The sequence below is a fragment of the Hemiscyllium ocellatum genome, chromosome 36 (assembly GCF_020745735.1).
Source record: "Hemiscyllium ocellatum isolate sHemOce1 chromosome 36, sHemOce1.pat.X.cur, whole genome shotgun sequence".
NCBI classification, from domain to species: Eukaryota; Metazoa; Chordata; class Chondrichthyes; order Orectolobiformes; family Hemiscylliidae; genus Hemiscyllium; species Hemiscyllium ocellatum.
In genome coordinates this window covers 29,204,424-29,225,122 of record NC_083436.1, presented here as the reverse complement: position 1 = coordinate 29,225,122, position 20,699 = coordinate 29,204,424, and the positions used below count along the sequence as shown (strand labels likewise).

The 20,699-nt window shown below is 42.0% G+C and overlaps 1 protein-coding gene across 1 annotated transcript in view; it reads right to left on the bottom strand.

The window, feature by feature from the left end:
* The window catches only part of stx18 (syntaxin 18), a 155,006-nt gene extending 135,019 nt beyond the window's left edge, over nucleotides 1–19,987 (bottom strand). Inside the window, exon 1 of the mRNA XM_060851389.1 lies at nucleotides 19,825–19,987. Within this exon, the coding sequence (XP_060707372.1) occupies nucleotides 19,825–19,977 (153 nt within the window). The 5' untranslated portion in view covers nucleotides 19,978–19,987. The remainder of the gene's footprint in view (nucleotides 1–19,824) is intronic.
* Between the last annotated feature and the right edge of the window lie 712 nt (nucleotides 19,988–20,699).

The window sequence follows — 20,699 nt, the reverse complement described above, 5'->3', positions numbered from 1 at the left end:
TTCATATTCTGTTCTCTTTTGTTTGTGTTTCATTTGGTAATATTGCAAATAAATTCTGCTTTGTTTAAAACTAAGTAGTTGGACCGGCTTCATCATTGGTCCATAATAGGAATCGTGGACCTATATAAAAGGATTCTGAAAATTAATATATCTTTCATGAAATGTTATTATTACAGCTCATGCACTACAGAAACAGTGGTAAGAGGAACCTTTTCAGTGAAAATGAAAACATTACTTAAAGATAACTTTCTATCATTTTTAAGGAATGTGTGTGATGTAAAACGGGGATAATGCTTGATTTATTACGGAGACATGTATTGAGATGCAGTGCGTATTGTTTTCAGTGCTATCCAGCCAAATTGTACATCACCTACAGACATCAGAGTAATAGAATAGAATGTAGTATATCCTGTTAAGGTACAGAGAAGTGCAGAGAAAGATCAACTATAGTACAGAAGAGGTCCATTGAAAAGTCTGATAACAGTGGGGAACTGGCTGTTCTTGAATCTGTTGGTACGCATTTTCAAACTTTTGTACCTGCTGCCCGATGGAAGACGGTGGAAAAGAATACAACCAGGGTAGGAGGGGGTCTTTGATTGTGTTCGCTGCTTTCCCGAGGCAGCAGGAATTGTAGACAAAGTCAATGGAAGGAAGGCTGGTTTTGTGATGGACTAGGCTGAGTTCACAACTCTTTGTAATTTCTAGTAGTTTTGGGCAGAGCAGTTGCCATACCAAGCTGCGATGCATTCGGATAGGATGTTCTCTATGATGTATCTAAAGAAATTGTAAGAGTCATTGTGGACATGCGAAATTTTCTGAGCCTCCTGAAGAACTACAGCATTGATACTGATTGGCCAGGACAGATTGTTATATTTACTCCTAGGAACTTTAAGCTCTCGACCATCTCCACTTCAGCACCAATGATACAAACAGGGGGGTGTCCTCCACTCTACTTCCTGAAGTTGATGACTAGCTCCTTCACTTTGCTGATATTGAGGGAGAGATTTTGGTCTTTACACCACGCCACTAAGCTCTCGTTCTCTTTCCTATACTGTCTTGTCGTTGTTTGAGATCCGATCCACTACAATGGCGTCATCAGCAAATTTGTAAATGGAGTTAGAGCTGAATTTGGCCGAACAGTCATGAGTACATAAGTATAGTAAGGGGCTGAGTACACATCCTTGTGAGGCATTGGTGTTGAGGTTTATTGTGGAGCAAGTGTGGTTACCTATCCTTACTAATTGCTATCTGAGGATCAGGAAGTCAAGGATCCAATTGCAGAGGGGAGAGCATAATCCCAGGTCTCGGAGTTGTACAATGAGTTTAGTTGGAATTATGGCGTTGAAGGTGGAATTCGTGTCAATATACACTACATTTTGGGATTTGGATTTCAAAATAGAGGTGACAGGTGCAGGTCAGTTGTGTTAATACTTTTTTTAAAAAAGAACAAGGTCACAAAAACAAATTGGAACAGTGACCTACCTACATCAGTCTCCAGAAGTCATGAGATTGCGGTAGTTGGGCTCAGAAAAATCTTAATGGAAAATATGTTTATACTGTTGGAATTATGACAGGCAGAGTAAGGAGGTTAAGGAATTAGTTTAGTTTTGACTTTAGAACTGGAGATTCAAAATTTTAGCATAGAAAAACACAGTTCAGTTCAGAAGGTAGAAAGATTTCTCCAACCGAAGGAATCAAGTTCAAAGGTTCAAACAGAAGTAATTCCTGGTCTATGAAACTTCTAAGTCAAGAGACAGGAGTGCACAACTTGTTAGGATTGAGAATGGTTCGGTCATTAGAAACGTAAAGAGATTCTTGCCAGGGGACTAGGAAAGGAATCATAACATTGTATCTATTGATCAAGATCAAGAAATTGGAGAAAATCAGTGAAGCCAAGCTTTTAAAAAGCTGAGATAAAGAGTAATATTTCTCTAGGATTGAGTCTTTATAATGGATGGTGTTGGGAACAGGTTGAAACTTTGACTTCACATTCATCTTTCCAGCTGTTTAGCATTATAGTATAGTTTTGTTTGTTTATTTCTTTTTTGTAATGAACTTATATCCTGTTTTTAAATAATATGTCACAGAGGATTATGTTTCAGTGACTAACCATCACATTAACCAACCACAAAAATTAAACATATGATCTATCAAGCCAGATTTCATATTGTAATCTGACACGTCCAATGTTGTCCAGGTGGGATCATAATACCAATTATGCACTCAGGATGCCCTGCTGAGATAACTGTAGCTGATGAAATTCAGCCACGCATTCAAAATGAAATCATAACAGCCCTTGGGGAAATGTCAACAAAGAAATATTGAAAGATGCAAGATGCCACTTACATTTCGTCTAAGCTTCACTGAAAAAAGAAGAGTCATGGCAGTTATCCAGGTTTTATCCACCCTACAAAAGTATTTTAATCTACTCCATTAATCAGCGACTCCTGCACTGACAGTTAAGGCTATTTCAACAGCATAGACTGTGTGAGCTCAGCTCAGAGTTCAAATAACTTCGCTGGGTTAAAATTTTCTTCTTGTGGAATTAGTGCCATACCACCTTCCCCAATTAGAAATGATTGTCGGAAATAGGGGAGGTGCTTTTACATGAGGATCCGGTTTGCTTTTTTTTTAAAAACGGGTCTACAAATTGTTTCTGACTCCATGAAAATTTGTCCCAAGGTCTCAGTGCCTCCAAACCTGAGAGAGGAAGGAGATTCAGACAGAAGGGTAAAAATAAAAAATGCCAGAACAGAAGTCAATACATTTATTTCAGAACTCCCACTAATTGCCTAGAAATGATGCTTTCACAGTCTGCATACAATAGAGTCGTAATACAAGAAGTCCTGTGGCATGAAACTATAATACCGTATGAGTCACTGCCTTCTGCAACCGGAGAAAAAGAATTGTTAACAAGAAAATGGCAAGTAGTTTAGTTACTCAAATTGCAACAAAAATATTTGTATAAAAATAAAATCAATCTGTAATGCTGAAATGAAAATACAGTTTAATATTTTAGAAAATTATCTTCTCTTTTTCCCCCAAATCCATTCTTACTCCACCTCTCCCGATGACAAGTAATGTACATTGACATGTCGTCTGTGGGGCTGGTAGGCCTCTAGGACCTCAAGTAAATGACAGAATTTATGCTTCATCCAAAACCTGAGTGTTACCAGGCTATTTAACTCTGGAAAGCATCATTGCCATTCTCAATACAAGTCACTCACAGCCAAGTCCCACAATCGATCATAATTGATCCATCCATTTCCAGCAAGGAAACTAAAGGGGCAGGCATCTTGTGCACTTTATAGCCCCTTCTCCTCAACTGTGATGATAAATCCAGTGATGGTTTCACTCACTCTTGCTTTGGTTAAGATTAACTAACTAGATAAATTTTAACACATGCATTATTACAGAAATGTTGTGATCTTTTTCTCCTTAAAAATAAAACTACAATGAAAGGAAGAGTAAGTGAAGACAGGTTTAAATTACTGCAGGGAGCAGTGGATGGCTTAGAATCAAGGCTCTGGGTCACTGTGAATTTTCTTTTATCCCCATGAATTCCACAGAAGTAGAAGTTCACTTTCTTGACTATACAATGAAAAGTATTCAACCATGATCAGAGTGTACCAAATTTACAATGTTTATTGAGGACTCATTTGAGGCTTCTTAGATTAGATTAGATTCCATACAGTATGGAAACAGGCCCTTCGGCCCAACAAGTCCCCACCGATCTGCAAAGAGGAACCCACCTAGACCCTTTCCCGTACCCTATATTTACTCCTGACTAATGCACCTAACACTATGGGCAGTTTAGCGTGGCCAATCCACCCTAACCTGCACATCTTTGGATTGTGGGAGGAAACCGGAGCACCCGGAGGAAACGCATGCAGACGCAGGGAGAATGTGCAAACTCCACACAGACAGTCGACCAAAGGTGGAATCGAACCCAGGTCCCTGATACTGTGAGGCAGCAGTGTTAGCCAGAGCCACTGTGGTGCCCTGCATAGTACTGCCCCATGTGGTATAGAGTCATAGTGTCCCTGCCTCTGAGGTGGCGTGGGTTCAAGTCCCACCTGCTCCAGTGTTGTGCCATAACATCTCTGAGTAGGTAGATTTGAAAATATTTTTAGGGACTCTTTGAGGTGTCATGTGAGCAGTATCCCTACCTCTGAGCCAGGAGGCCCAGGTTGAAGTCCCACCTGTTCCACAGCTATGTAATGACATCTTTGAACAAGTGATTAGAAAATATCTATTAAATGCTCGTGTGGTGCAGTGGTAGTGTCCCTACCTCTGGGTTACGAAGTTTGGGCTCAAGTTCCACCTGTTCTAGAGATCTGTCATAATATGTTTGAACAGGTTGATTAAAATGCCTTTTAGCAACTGGCAGGGGAAAATTCCACAAAAAGCACATCAGACAAAAGTCAACCTTTAAGGAACAGCCCAAATTCAATCCAGTCAATTACCATCTTGTAACCTAGTCTCAATCAAAGTGTTGGGAGGAGCTGTCAACAATGTAATCTGGTAGCATTTGCTCACTTAATAACCTGTACACCAATGGTTAGTTTGGTTCTGCTCCAAACTTCATGACCAACCTCAGTCTAATTGTTGATTTAAAAAAAAAGTCAAATCGAATGGGGACTTGATTATAACAGGCAAGTTAGGGAAGAGCAATAAATGTTATCCTCGCAGTGAGTCATATTCTAAGACAGAATTTCACCGGGAAATTTAGGAATGCAATCTACAGGCAGTTGATTTAGGACATGTTCACACAGCTAACCTTAAATTCAAAGACAACCATACCAGATTCATTTTTGCAAACATCCATTATTCAGCCAGCTGATGCAAAAAGTACAATATAAATACAGTAAATAGTGAACAAAACCATGTTGTTAGACTCAAACAAAATCTTCAAAGTTTGGGAGAAGATTTGTAGCTCGGGTGCTCGTTGTTGTGGTTCTGTTCGCCGAGCTGGGAATTTGTGTTGCAGACGTTTCGTCCCCTGTCTAGGTGACATCCTCAGTGCTTGGGAGCCTCCTGTGAAGCACTTCTGTGATGTTTCCTCCGGCATTTATAGTGATTTGTATCTGCCGCTTCCGGTTGTCAGTTCCAGCTGTCCGCTGCAGTGGCCGGTATATTGGGTCCAGGTCGATGGGCTTATTGATTGAATCTGTGGATGAGCGCCATGCCTCTAGGAATTCCCTGGCTGTTCTCTGTTTGGCTTGCCCTATAAATAGTAGTGTTGTCCCAGTCGAACTCATGTTGCTTGTCATCGGAGTGTGTGGCTACTAAGGATAGCTGGTCGTGTCGTTTCGTGGCTTGTTGGTGTTCATGGATGCGGACCATTTGCTGTCTTCCTGTTTGTCCTATGTAGTGTTTTGTGCAGTTCTTGCATGGGATTTTGTACACTATGTTGGTTTTGCTCATGCTGGGTATCGGGTCCTTCGTCCTGGTGAGTTGTTGTCTGAGAGTGGCTGTTGTGTGCTGCAATGAGTCCTAGTGGTCACAGTAGTCTGGCTGTCAGTTCAGAAATGTTTTTGATGTATGGTAGTGTGGCTAGTCCTTTGGGTTGTGGCAGGTCCTCATTCCGTTGTCTTTCCCTTAGGCATCCGTTGATGAAATTGCGGGGTTATCCGTTTTTGGCGAATACATTGTATAGGTGTTCTTCTTCCTCGTTTTGCAGCTCTGGTGTACTGCAGTGTATTGTGGCCCTTTTGAACAGTGTCTCGATGCAACTTCTTTTGTGTGTATTGGGGTGGTTGCTTTCGTAGTTTAGGACTTGGTCTGTGTGTGTGGCTTTCCTTTATACCTTTGCGGTGAAATCTCTGTTCGGTGCTCTCTGTACCATCACGTCTAGGAATGGGAATTGGTTGTCCTTTTCTTCACTCTCTGCGAGTGTTGCGTTGATGATCTGGTGTATGTTCTCTATTTATGTGTTTTTAATGATTACGAAGGTGTCAATTACATATCTGACCCAGAGTTTGGGTTGCATTTGCAGTAAGACTAATTGCTGTAACCTTTGCATTACCGCTTCTGCTACGAGTCCTGAGGTGGGTGAGCCAACAACTCACCAGGATGAAGGACCCGATACCCAGCATGAGCAAAACCAATGTAGTGTACAAAATCCCATGCAAGGACTGCACAAAACACTACATAGGACAAACAGGAAGACAGCAAATGGTCCGCATCCATGAACACCAACTAGCCACGAAACGACATGACCAGCTATCCTTAGTAGCCACACACACAGATGACAAGCAACATGAGTTCGACTGGGACAACACTACTATTATAGAACAAGCCAAACAGAGAACAGCCAGGGAATTCCTAGAGGCATGGCGCTCATCAACAGATTCAATCAATAAGCCCATCGACCTGGACCCAATATACCGACCACTGCAGCGGACAGCTGGAACTGACAACCGGAAGCGGCAGGTACAAATCACTATAAATGCCGGAGGAAAGATCACAGAAACACTTCACAGGAGGCTCCCAAGCACTGAGGATGTCACCTAGACAGGGGACTAGACGTCTGCAATACAAATTCCCAGCTCGGCGAACAGAACCATCAAACAAAATCTCCAATGGAAGCTAGTGTTAAACAATAGAGGACACAAGTCAAAATATTTAACATGTACAAAACAGCCAATAATAACTAAAAATTAACTTCCATTATTGTTTAATTGTAGGATTGAGCAACAATTTGATTTACAGACTAGGATTTGTCTGAATGTAATACAATATACAGCAGTAGCAAACATTCATCAGTTCTGTTTACTACAATAATTTGTACAATCAGTACAATCCAACTTTGCAATTTTAAACATACAATGTCACTCACCAAATAGCACTTTATTATCACTAAACAAAGCCACAGGACTCCCTTTATAAGACTAGCCAGATCCTGCCACATTACCACTTGGGTGGCTCACACCTGCCAATAAAATGTTTCTCCAAGAAAGTGAATTTTGGAGTAAAAATGGCAATTCATTTAAAAAAAAGAAGGGTCTTATCACACGGAGCTGACAAATAACATAAACGGTTCCCTTAGAAATCTGCCATCATTATTGCTACATCCAAGACAATAATTTCTTTATTGTTAAAACTGTTGGATTAGCATGAATCTCTGGTTCCTGTCCAAGGTAGTTAAACATGCTGTTGACTGAACTCTGTGTCCATGTTTCATGCAACCTCATGCCTGAACCTCAGTAATAAGATTTTTATTTTCCTTCCTCATCCATCTCAATGCCTCTGAAGCCACAGTTGACCGAAGCAGTTTTGATCAAATCGTCCACTGTCCAGTTAAGAGAAAGAGAAATTAACTTCTTCTGTGATATCTGATCAGATGTCAACATTTTCAGAATTTCAAACCTGATCTCAGTCTGCTGGCTTCCAGGATAAACAGTGATGAAACAATGGTCAGGAAGCCATGGAGCAACCAGAACAGTGGCTGACAACTTAAATGTTTTAGTGAGGCTGACAGATTTTCATTTTGACAGTGGCTTGTTGGATCTCCCAATTCTTGGGAAACTCATCATTACAAATTAGTGAAGACAGTCTCAGTGAAAAGTAGCACTGCTGTGGGTCAGAAAGAACAGGACTACTTTCCCCAACAATCACCCCCACGAAACACCATTCCATGCAAAAATTCCCCAAGGTTTTTACTTCAATAGCTGCTCATAAGTGGAATTTAACTTTCAATTACAACCTCCTAAATTTATAATTCCCTACCTCTTTGCCCTGCTCCAAGCCTTCAATTTCATCCTCCGAGACAACTCATCTCACACACGGTCAGCCCTTCAAACATCATCTTTTGTTTTCAGGGCACACATGATCTCTTCGCTGACAGGGCTCTCTTGGTTTGTATTCTATGTGATACTGCCTGCTATAAAGCTCTCGGTTCTCATTACCAGCCCCCTAAAAACATGCTCCCTCACAAACTCCTTCTCAGATTCCATCCAAATGCTCCTCTAGCCTACTGCTTCTGACAATACCAACATCTCTACAGATCGATTCATCACCGCTTCTTCCCTCCTAATAATATTTCCACTGTTATTACCAGATGTTCTCACTCATGCCATGCCTAGCTTGTTGGTCTGCATCTGATATCAGGACTTGTTCTGAAGCTGCAAAATCAAACAATGACAGAAAATTTAAGAATACTAGAGACTCGATCACAATGCCAATGTAAAGCTTACCAGACACAATCCAAATATAAGTTGCCTGGCTATAAAATAAAGTTTATTGACCAGTAGGAAAAATTATACTCTGCTTTTAATATTTTTGTTTCACTACTCTTGTTCAGCTTCAACAGTATCATCTGTCAACTAATCACTAATTCCTATTCAACTCAAACATAAGCATGATTTTCATTTGAAGAATATATTGAAGAAGCTTTGTGGGGTGAAATAAGCAGGCCTGTACCAATTTACTGTAGAGTAAAGCCTTCCAATAATATGGGATAATGTTACTATGGTATAATTATTATAAAGTGATCTCAAAAATGTCAATGATTCCATCTGTGCAGCCCTTTATTCGATAACCCTTGCAGAACAGAATCTGTGCTTCAGTTACATAAGCCCCTAGGTTCAGTGAAGTCTGCAAACCATCACGAAAATCTACAACATAGGCTTTGTACAAATCACTGTTGTAATTTTAAACTAAATGATCTTGGAACTGCACTGAACACAGTACTTCAGTAAAAGATGAACCAGGCATGGTGAAAGACAAACTTGGATAAGGTTTTGAATGAAAGGAGATAAGGTTAGTAACATATTACTATTTGATGTGTTTCCTGTGTTACAAAAGCAACCGCACTTCAAACTCCCTTTCTTGGTTGTAAAGTGTTTTGTAACATGAAGATTGTTTTAAAAAAAGCACAATAAACGTGCAAGCCTTGCTTTTATTTTCAAGTAAATGCAACATTTTCAATAAAAGCAAAAAAACTGTGAATGCTCGAAATTTGAAACAAAAACAGAAATCTGGCAGTATTTCTGAAGAGACAAACAAGAGTTAATGATTCAAGCCTAGTACAACTCTTCTTCAGAACTGCTACATTTCTTTTGTAAAACGAGCAAAGGAATTACAAAATAAAGCAGGGAGAGCTTGTAAATGGCTAGAATCAGAAGCAAATTTAATTTATTAACATTTTTAGTAAATATTAACTGTTGGACCACAATGTCCTTTTGTCCTGTTGTAACTTCTTTAATATCATCTCTTTTAGGGAAAATTTCAGAAGTTAAATCAACTGTACCATAGTTTCCTGCTTTTAGTCTCCTGCTCTTTTACAAAAGGAAGTTATGCTTGCTTGATGCCAATCTAATGGGCGTTCCCTGAATCAATGGAGTTTTAGAAAATTAAAACTAATGCATCAACTACCTTCCTAACCTTTTGTAAAAGAAGTGAATTGAGTCCACTTGGAATCAGGAATTTGTCAGCCCATAGCTCGAATAATTTGCTCAGTACCACTTCTCTGGTGGTTGGCATTCTCTCGAGTTCTTCCATCCTTTCCATAATCTGATTTACAACTGGTGACATATTACTTGGACAATTGGTTCTGATATAACACAATAGATCAGTTCTTGTGTGATCTTGTGTTATAAGAAAATCATGCAATAGCCACGCCATTTAAAGTAATGAGGCTAGAATCACGTCATAGCCAACACAGATAAGGAAAGTTCATTTTCTACAAACAAAAGTCTAAATTCTTGAATCACGTTAAATCCAATTCATGTTGAAGAAACATTCATAATATCAGAACTGACTGTGTCACCTATAAAGAAGCCCAAGGGAAAATACCTGCTTAGTTCATCTGTTATCTCTAGGTTTTAACTGTTAATTCTCCAGAATCACTTTCTAGGGGACCAACAAACACTTTGGTCACTCTTGTCCAAAATATTTACCAAAATTCTGAGCTTTTTATTTTATATCTCTGGCTAGTTTGCTCGCATACTTCAATTTCTCTCCTCATTAATATTTTGTTCCTTCTTTGCTGTTCATTTTATGCTCTGCTAAACATTCAGACTTGCCACCAGTCTTTGCACAACTTTTTTTTATGCTTTTCTTTTAATACAATATTTAACATTCCTAATTAACAGAAAATTGGTCTGCTCCTGAAATGTTTCTTACTCTTTGGACCATATCTATTCTGTATATTCTGATATATCTCCTTAACTACCTGCCACTGCATCTCCAATTCATTTCAGCCAGCCCTGCTTTCCTGCAAATATTGCCCATTTGTAGGCTTTTGAAAAGTATAATTTTGGGCACACTCCTCTCTCCCTCAAACTGATTATAAAATTCAATCATATTTTGGTGACCACTATTTGTGGTGCACCTTCACTGTAAGATCATTCTCTTTTACCCAAGAAGTTTCTGGCAGAGGATTAATAGATCACTTACACAACAAGTGGTTTCTTGCCTTTGTCATTTCTCATCTCTACGCAAACCATTTCCAAATCCTGGCTTCTGAACTTAGATCGTATCTCTCTATTATTCTAATAATATCATTAACTATCAGAGCCACCCTTCCACCTTTTCTTAGCATGCCCGAGATAGTTCAAGAATCAGGTTCCAAGCCATATTATGTTGCAGACATCTTCCACAATAGCTACCAGATTGTACTTAGGTATTTTTAACTTGCACTGTCAGTTTCTCGGACTTGTTTCAAATGTTATGTGCATTCAGTTATGGTCTTGGTTTTCTACTTTAATTTATTCACAAGTGGAAAGTGGGTATCACTAACTGGTCAGCATTTATTGCCCATCCCTAGTTGGTGGTGCTGAGCTGCCTTTTTGGTCCACTGCATCCATGTGCTTTAGCTTGACCCATAATGCCCTTAGGAAGAGAATTCCAAGATATTGACCCGGCAACGGTGAAGTAATGGCAATGTATTTTCAAGTCAGGATGTTGACTGGCCTGGAGGAGAACTTGAAGGTGGTGGTGATTCTATGTTTCTGCCACCCTTGTTCTTCTAGATGGAAATAGTTGTGGGTCTGGAAGGTGCTGTTTAAGCATCTTTGGTAAATTTCTACAGTGCATCTTGTAAATAGTACACATTGCTGCTACTGAGCATCCGTGGTGGAGGGAGTGGATGTTTGTTTGTGGATGTGGTACCAATCAGATGGAGTCCTTATAGGGTGTGCAAGCCCAGCATGGTTAAGCACTTAAGACAGACTTAACTTTATTTCTTTACTTTTCTACTTTATACAAGTGAGGACTATAATGTTTAATTATAACTTTGTTCCTTTATTTTTCTACTTTGTACCTAAGATTCTGTACCTCAGATGGCAGTAGGAATGGCGACATTATACATTTTTCACTGTACTCATATACTTCTATACTTGAGTATGTGACAATAAAATCTAATTCTAATTGAATGGGCTGCTTTGTCTTGGATGCTGTCTAGCTTCTTGCGTGTTGTTCGAGTTGCACCCATCCTGGTAATGGGGAGTGTTTCTTCCACATCGCCAAATTTGATTCCTTGCCCCAACAACTGGATTGCGAGAACACTATCCGCAGCACGGTACAGGAAGAGACTGTCCCATAGGTATGGGTTGAAAAATGTGTTGCTGGAAAAGCGCAGGTCAGGCAGCATCAAAGGAGCAGGAGAATCGACGTTTCGGGCATAAGCCCTTCTTCAGGAATGAGGAGGGTGTGCCAAGCAGGTTAAGATAAAAGGTAGGGGAGGAGGGACTTGGGGGAGGGGCGTTGGGAATGCGATAGGTGGAAGGAGGTTACGGTGAGGGTGATAGGCCAGAGAGGGGTTGGGGTAGGAGAGGTCGGGAAGAAGATTGCAGGTCAAGAAGGCGGTGCTGAGTCCGAGGGTTGGGACTGAGAAACGGTGGGGGTAGGGGAAATGAGGAAGCTGGAGAAATCTGCATTCATCCCTTGTGGTTGGAGGGTTCCTAAGCAGAAGATGAGGCACTCTTCCTCCAGACGTCATGTTGCCATGGTCTGGCGATGGATGAGGCCAAGGACCTGCATGTCCTTGGTGGAGTGGGAGGGGGAGTTAAAGTGTTCAGGTGTGGGGGTCAGTCAGTTCCTCTCTCACTGCACCCCCCAGGTCATGTCCTCTGCCCTGAAGCTCTTCAGCCACGTCCTCAAACAGAATGACTCAACACGGACGTTTATTATAAACCGACTGACTCCCACAGCTACCTAGATTACACCTCCTCCCACTCTGCCCCCTGTAAAAACGCCATCCCATATTCCCAATTCCTTCACCTCCGTCGTATCTGCTCCCAGGAGGACCAGTTCCAATACCGAACAACCCAGATGGCCTCCTTCTTCAAAGACCGCAATTTCCCCCCAGACAAGGTTGACTATGCTTCTCCACCGCATCTCCTCCACTTCCCGCTCCTCTGCTCTTGAACCCTGCCCTTCCAATCGCCACCAGGACAGAACCCCACTGGTCCTCACCTACCACCCACCAACCTCCAGGTACATCGTATCATCCTTCTTCATTTTCGCCACCTCCAAACAGACCCCACCACCAAGGATATATTTCCCTCCCCTCCCCTATCAGCATTCCAGAAAGACCACTCCCTCCGTGACTTCCTCGTCAGGTCCACACCCCCCACCAACCCAACCTCCACTCCCGGCACCTTCCCCTGCAACCGCAAGAAATGCAAAACTTGCGCCCACACCTCCCCCCTCACTTCCCTACAAGGCCCCAAGGGATCCTTCCATATCCGTCACAAATTCACCTGCACCTCTACATGCATTTTACTGCATCCGCTGCACCCGATGTGGCCTCCTATACATTGGGGAGACAGGCTGCCTACTTGCGGAACGTTTCAGAGAACACCTCTGGGACACCCGCACCAACCAACCCAACCGTCCCGTGTCTGAACGCTAACTCCCCCTCCCACTCTGCCAAGGGCATGCAGGTCTTGGCCTCCTCCATCGCCAGACCATGGCAACACGACGCATGGAGGAAGATTGCCTCATCTGCTTAGGAACCCTCCAACCACAAGGGATGAATGCAGATTTCTCCAGCTTCCTCATTTCCCCTCCCCCCACCGTTTCTCAGTCCCAACCCTCGGACTCAGCACCGCCTTCTTGACCTGCAATCTTCTTCCCGACCTCTCCGGCCTATCACACTCACCGTAACCTCCTTCCGCCTATCGCATTCCCAACGCCCCTCCCCCAAGTCCCTCCTCCCCTACCTTTTATCTTAGCCTGCTTGGCACACCCTCCTCATTCCTGAAGAAGGGCTTTTGCCCAAAACATTGATTCTCCTGCTCCTTTGATGCTGCCTGACCTGCTGCGCTTTTCCAGCAACACATTTTTCAGCATTGATCTCCAGCATCTGCAATCTTCACTTTCTCCATAGGTATGGGTCCCAATTTTCCCAAGTACAGGTATCAGTAATCCACAAAGTGCAAGCCACTTCTTCCAAACCAGTCTTTAAACTATACTGTACACTTACTTGATTAATTTGATTCACTCTAAGCCAATTTGCTGTAGCTAGGTAATATTCTAGTGACTATGACCTTTGAATCTTAATTTGGCACCTAGTTCCTCATTTGGCTTTGCAGAACCACTTCCTTTACTCTGCCAATGTCATTGGTACCTAAATGGATCATGACCACTGGATCCTCCCCCTCCAACTGCAGCCCTGAGTAGATGTCCCAAACTTTGCCACTGGGTAGCAAATGTAGAAATCCAGACTCAGATTCTCTGCCTATATTGTTCACTCTAACACTATGATCCTTTTTTCTCTCCTCACTAGAATGGTTTCCTGCCCTTTGGAACCACAGCCAGTTAGCACATCCATCCGATATCTTTCCCATCTGCCCACTCATATCCAAACAATCCAAAAGCAAATAGAAATAAGTACAGCCTTGGATCTGTTTGATATTAGCAAAGGCTGAGATTTCAGCACTCCTGTCCTCATGGTTCCCTCACCTGCTTCATTCATTCACACTCCCCTGTCCTTGAATCCTGACTAAGTCAGTTAGCCCAATGCGAACAGGGGTGGCTGCCTCCTTGTATCTAGGCAGAATCAAGGTTACCCTTCCCCTCACTGATGCATCATTATTGTAGTTTAGTCTGCAGGTCATATACCCTGAGCCAAACTGCTTAAACATCTATCACTTTCTGCAGACTTTTTTTTTGCCCTGGAGCATACTGGCAGCCAGGTGCTTCCTGCAGTTGTATCACTAACCCTATTATCCTTTATGTATTCTAATATATACATAATTATTTTATTCAATTAAATACTTAATTACATTTTTATATACTTTATTAACCTTACCACCAGAAAACAGTTGTAAACTGCAAGATAACTTGCTTCTTCTCCCATGGCAGAATAAGAATCAATACCTGGAAGATGAACAAGTTAGAAAAAGCCAAAAGAAGAGTAAAGGATCACCACCTTCTGCTAACTTCCTTAATTACTCAACTCTATCCCTTAACTGCAAGTAGTACATATGTGCTAAGTCACACTAAATTGATCAGTTCATATGCTCCTAACATTAAATACCTGCCTATCCCAGTTACAAAGAAGTTGGTTTGAACGACTTCTTTGATCAAGTACTCTTCCATCGCAGGCATTGTTAAAACCATTCCAACGACTGGTAATTTCAGAACTAAAGTTATGGAAGTCAGTTAAGGTTTCATTATCAGTAGTTCTTCTATAAAATGATGGCTGCAATGTTGTGCAACCCGGTATTTTAGAAAAATCGCGCTTTAGAAACAGCGCTTAAAGTGTTGGAGATGCAATCGCGTCACAGCCAACACACGTTTTAAAAGTTTGCACTTTAGAAACAGCACCCCCAATTCTTCAATCACGTTCTGGCAAATTTGCATTAATGAAACGCATGTTATAGCAGCATGACTTGTACAAGCAAAATTTGATTTGTACTAAAGTTTAGACATTTCCTGACCCATCATCTGTCAGCAATCAATCCGAGGGAATAGGGAAACTACAGTGCTGAAGCAATACAGAAAAATGCAGGTAACTGATGCCTATTGTTAGAAAGATTAATTGTTAGGGAAAATGGAATAGAAGCAGTTCTTCGGGACTGAAAGGAAAAACTAACAACCAACAGTCCACAAAGTATGAAATTAGAGAAAAAAGGTAAATCTGAAGACCACTTTAAGTTAAATTGTATTAATATGACAGTAAGTGATTGACTGAAACAAACAACACTATGAAATCTTCCCTCAATATTCACTCTAAAGTTAAATGCTAGGAGGCATTTACTTATCCCTAACTCTACTGATTGACTTGAAATTGACTTCCTGATGAAGGGCTTTTGCCCGAAACGTCGAATTTCCTGTTCCTTGGATGCTGCCTGACCTGCTGCGCTTTAACCAGCAACACATTTTCAGCTCTGATTGACTTGAAAGGTTGGTTCCCAGTCAGTTACTCATATTAGTTGCTCTAGAATATGCAATTGTTTTTACTAGAATTGGAAAGAATGATCTCTTTTACTGGTAAGCAAACTGAGAAAAAGAAATGCTATTTCCAGTTTCGACTCTCACTTTTATTGCACCCTCTCCCACTAACCTAAAAGTACAACTTTGAATATGCAGTTCAGTGAGTAGCACGAAACAAAAACAAACTGCTGAAGAAATTCAGCATGTCTGACACCATCTGTGGGGAGAAAGCAGAATTAATACTTCAATTCCAGTGACTCTTCATCAGAACTGATATAAAGTGATATCTATGGTGAAGGCAGGTGACGGGTGCGGGGGCTGATAGTTGATGACAAAGCCCAGAGACCAAGAGAACACGCATGACAGCGGGCACGAGAGAGAGAAACAGAGAGAGAGAGAGAAAGTGTGTGTGAAAGAGTGAGACACAGAGAGAGAGAGACTGTGTGTGTGTGAGAGAGAGAGAGAGAGAGACAGAGAGTAAAAAACATGGAAGGACGTACTCAGGCTCTAAAGTATGTAACTCTATATTGCATCCTCAATGCCGTAGGGTTCCCAAGCGAAAGGTAAGTTGATGCTCAAACTTGTGTTGAGATGCAGTGGGGCAGACCGGAGACAGAAATGTTGGCATGGGAACACGGTAATATGTTGAAGTGGTAAGTGACTGAAAGGTTGGGGTTATTTTTACAGACAGAATGTAGGTGTTCTACACAATGGCACTCAGTCCGCATTTAGTCTCCCCAGCATAGACAAGTTCACATAGCGAGCAGCAAATTCAGTAGACTACATTGAATGAAGGAGATTGTGGTGGAGGAGAAAGAGATCACCAGATGAGATAAGGTTGGTGATACAATGGCCTGATTCTCAACAGGGGGGGATCATAGTTCATGGAGATAGGAGACAGCATCTGTGAGCTGGCACTCAGTCTCCTCAATGTAAAGATCAATACCCAGACAACACGAGCAATTTACCTGCACTTCATTCAATTTCTCATTCTCTGGGCTTAGTCTCCACCTATCTGCTCACATTCACTCACCCCTAACTCCATCTTCACCAGCTTCTTAGCTGCTATCAATTTTGATGAAGTGTTACTGGAATCAAACATGAACTCTTCTTTTTCCACACAGATACTGCCAGACCTGCTGAGTTTCTCCAGAAATTTCTGTTTTTATTTCAGATCTCCAGCATCCACAGTTCTCTGTTTTATATCAGAATACTATGAATTTTAGCCTTACACGACTTGAGTGCTTAGTCTGACATTCAAATGTGGTCATGAATACCTATTGTATTTGTCAACTGACATTTGGATAAGACATTGTATTGGGGCCTATTTATCTACTCAAAACAATAAAGATAATCTTAATGCACTATTGGAATGAAATATGATTTGGAAGTATGCAGAAACATGAAGTTGAGGTTAAAAATCACATGATTTTATTGAATGGCAGAATAAGTTCAAAAGGCTGACTGGCCTATTCTTGTTCCTTGTTCATATGTATGTTTGTTGTAACAACAGTAGTGCTTAGTCTCCTGTGTCAAGAGTGTAGTGCTGGAAAAGCACAGAAGGTCAGACTGCATCCGAGGAGCAGGAGAATTGACATTTCAGGCATAAGCCCTTCGTCAGGAATGCTTCATCTCCTTGCTAACATTTCTCCTCAACCCACGTCTCCTAAACAGATTGAATAACTAGACAATCATTTGCACTTGTAGGATGTTGCATGAACATACTGTCTGGCACTTCCATGAGTACAACTGACTGCACTTTTATGATGAATCATTGACAGCAACTACTGATTATTTAGTGACACACAAATGACAAAGTGAGATATTATACATTACTACGTTGTCTTCAACACAACCATCAACACTGGTTGCAGAGCATTAATTGGCCATCTCTGGTCAATTCGAGGCGCATTGCTGTGTGAAATATGGCCACCACAGTAAAAGTGCAACACTTCAACACTGATGGTTAAGAGCTTCTGGATTTCATGATTATATATAAATATATCAGCTGCAGTTCAGTTGGTAGACCATCACTTCAAGTCAGATGTTTGAGATTCAAGTATCACCCTAGATCTTCAACAAAAAAAACACTCCAGTTCAGTACTGAAGAAATGCTGTACTGTCAGAAGTGTCTTTCTGTTGAGACATTAAATTGAAGCTCTATCTGTCCTCTCAGATGGTCAAAAATGGCACAAGGTCAAACAGAGGTGGAGGTATCCCTGCTATCTCAGCCAATATATCCCTAAACCAACAACACAAAAACAGAGGTTATCTAGCTCCTTCCCTCTCGTGAATTACAAGAGAAATCTGAGGGATGTATTAAGAGCTGTTTGAAATAAAGTCTAACAGACTGCTAGTCACAATAGACATGCAATGATTGCAGATTTCAGCAAGACCAGATGTCCTTTGATACAGAGATGTCACAGGCATGTATGAAGTAATCCGAAAGGCAACAATGCCATCAGCAAAGAAAACAGCGCCCTTGTAAACAACGACAGGGCAGTCATCATTGGCTACAAGATAAAGTTGGAGAGATGATTTGAACACTGCGATAAATTGTACTGTATAGATCATCACTGTGGAAGTTCTCGGTATCATGAAAACCTGCCTATCATGGCAGAGCCAGATATTGAGTCCATGGCTCAGTAAAGCTATTTTTTGCAATGGGTTAAGCTCAAAGTGCTGGTGCTATATGACTTTAATTCATCCAGCACAAAGAAAGGGTACTCCTGCAGCATCTACACAAATTCACTGTCTCTGCTGGAAAGAGGTGACACTGCCCAGGATAGGCATGATTCGAAGACTAAGACCATATACAAAAACAAGGGTGGCTGCAGCAACTGCAAGAACTATAAAGGCATCTCACTGCCAAGTAACATGACTAACAAAACTTCCCATGATGCCTTTGTCAGTCTCCAGATTTTGGCTAAATGCATCTATTTCGAATCAGTGTAGTTTCCGAACTTGAAATTTAAAGTTGACATGATCTTCTCAGTCCAGTAGGTGCAAGACAAATGATGTGAGCAATGGCAATATATTGATTTTGACTTCACCAATGCATTTAACCACGTTAGGAGAAACAGCACATTTATGCTGCTGGACAAAATTGGTAACCTGTTGAAGTTGCTCAATAAGATCTTCTTTTCTTAAAATACTGAACAAGGTCAACTAGGGCCAGATTAGCACCCTTTGAAATCTGCAGCGGGGTCAAAAACAGTTGTGTTATGACACCAACATATTTTGGCATATTCTCCTCTTTGCTAATGCTGTATACCATCTAGTGACCTGTACACAGTACCTACTTATGTACCAGAACTGAAAGAAATCTACTCAGTCTCACCCACTGAAGATCTAAGACAAATGTGCATTAAGTTCTCATCTCAGTTGCTCTAGGCCGACAATACTACATGAGCATTCCATACTGAGCAACAGACTCTCACACTTGTAAAAGGTTGGTATGACCAATAGTACCATGATAATTTTTAGAATGTTGCCATATGCCATCTATCAGCATTGACAACGTGACGCTGGAGTTTGTTTACAATCCTACATATATAGACTCCACAGTAACCAGCAAATTATCTCTGGAACCGTTTTCACCTTCACTTCTGCTAATGAATCCTCAGTGTATCTAAGCAGGATAAGGACACAAACTCAAACGTCTGGAACATGCTTGTTATCTGTGCTGACGAGGCCATATTAACCAAATAATGATCATTTGTAAAATGAATTATCTGAAGCGCCATGCCTTCTTGGGCATCCATACCTGTTACAAGGACATATGGAAGTTAGAGCTGAAAATGTGTTGCTGGAAAGGCGCAGCAGGTCAGGCAGCATCCAAGGAGCAGGAGAATCGACATTTCGGGCATCATTACTGAAGAAGGGCTCATGCCCGAAATGTTGATTCTCCTGATCCTTGGATGCTGCCTGACCTGCTGCGCCTTTCCAGCAACACATTTTCAGCTCTGATCACCAGCATCTGCAGTCCTCACTTTCTCCCATATGGAAGTTACCCTGGTTCAGGAAACCAGCTGGTCAGTAGAACGGCCATTGTCAACAGAGGTCTCCGAGTCCCGCAACAGATGCAGAAGAGACTGTCGTGCCAGAGTGGATCACCCCAGCAACACAGCCGGCGAAGTTCAACGGAGAGTTGACCATCAGACCACAAACCATTTTCATACTAAAAGGTAAAGTACTATGTTTACATCAGATTGCTGTAGGCACACCGGCTGACCGCTACAGCGCAATAGCGCTGTACATTTCAGGTACATTTCAGAAATGTACCATTGGCTGTAAAGCACTTTGGAGAGAAGGGTGCGGGGGGGGTGCTGTCCGGTGGACGTTGAGGGTGCCACAGAAATGCAACTTTCTTTCAGCCTTCGCCACAGTAACTTTGCATCCCCGACACACTGTTCACATTGTCTCTCCGGCACTCACCACTTCTCTGGCCCGGGCAGTGAACTCGGCCCTGGTCCTCCCCTTCCTCAGGATCTCCTCCCTGACCGGTTCGCCGCTGACACCGATCGCCTTGTTCCGAGTTTTGACGGTTTTCACACTCGCTCGGAACAGCAGCGTGATGTCGGCCGCCATTTTACCCGGAGACACGTCACCGTAGCTGAAGTCATCATAGCGCGACCGCGCCCGGCCGTCCGGGCGCAGGCAGCGGCGGCGACGTCATCTCCCGGCGACTGCGGCCGTCGTCGTGCGCCGTCCGACCTACCTTGGAAACGGAACGGGAGATTCAAAGCTGGTGGCGGGACGCGGAGAGACGGTGGGAGAGGCTTAGGGACTTTCTGTGTGTGTGTGTGGTCGGGGTGGAAGAGAATAATTCTGACGCCGGGTCTCATGGTTTCTGAGAGCGCTTTATTCAATGGGTCGTTATCGGGTGAGCCCGCGGTCGCCATGGCGACCAGAATAAAAACAGAAAGAGCCGCGGATGTTGTAAAGCAGAAACAAAAACAGAAGTTGTTGGACAAGCTCAGCAGGTCTGGCAGCATCTGTGCAGAGAAATCAAAGTTAACGTTTCGACCCTTCTCCAGAACAAGAGGGCAACTTCCTTTCTGTGAGAAGGGTCATCGTAGGCAATAGAACATCATAGTCAACACCAACCTCCAGCTCATTGGCTGGTATTGGGTTCACACCAAGATGTGGTGGTGGGACATTAATTTATGAAAGCACAATGATAGCATGGGATTTTCCTTAAATCCACTTTGTCATGTAAATGTGTTTTTATTATCTTTATATGTGCTTTAGAATATTTTGTGGGCTTGACTTATTGGACACCTCAACTGTAGTGCCACATCTCATGATTG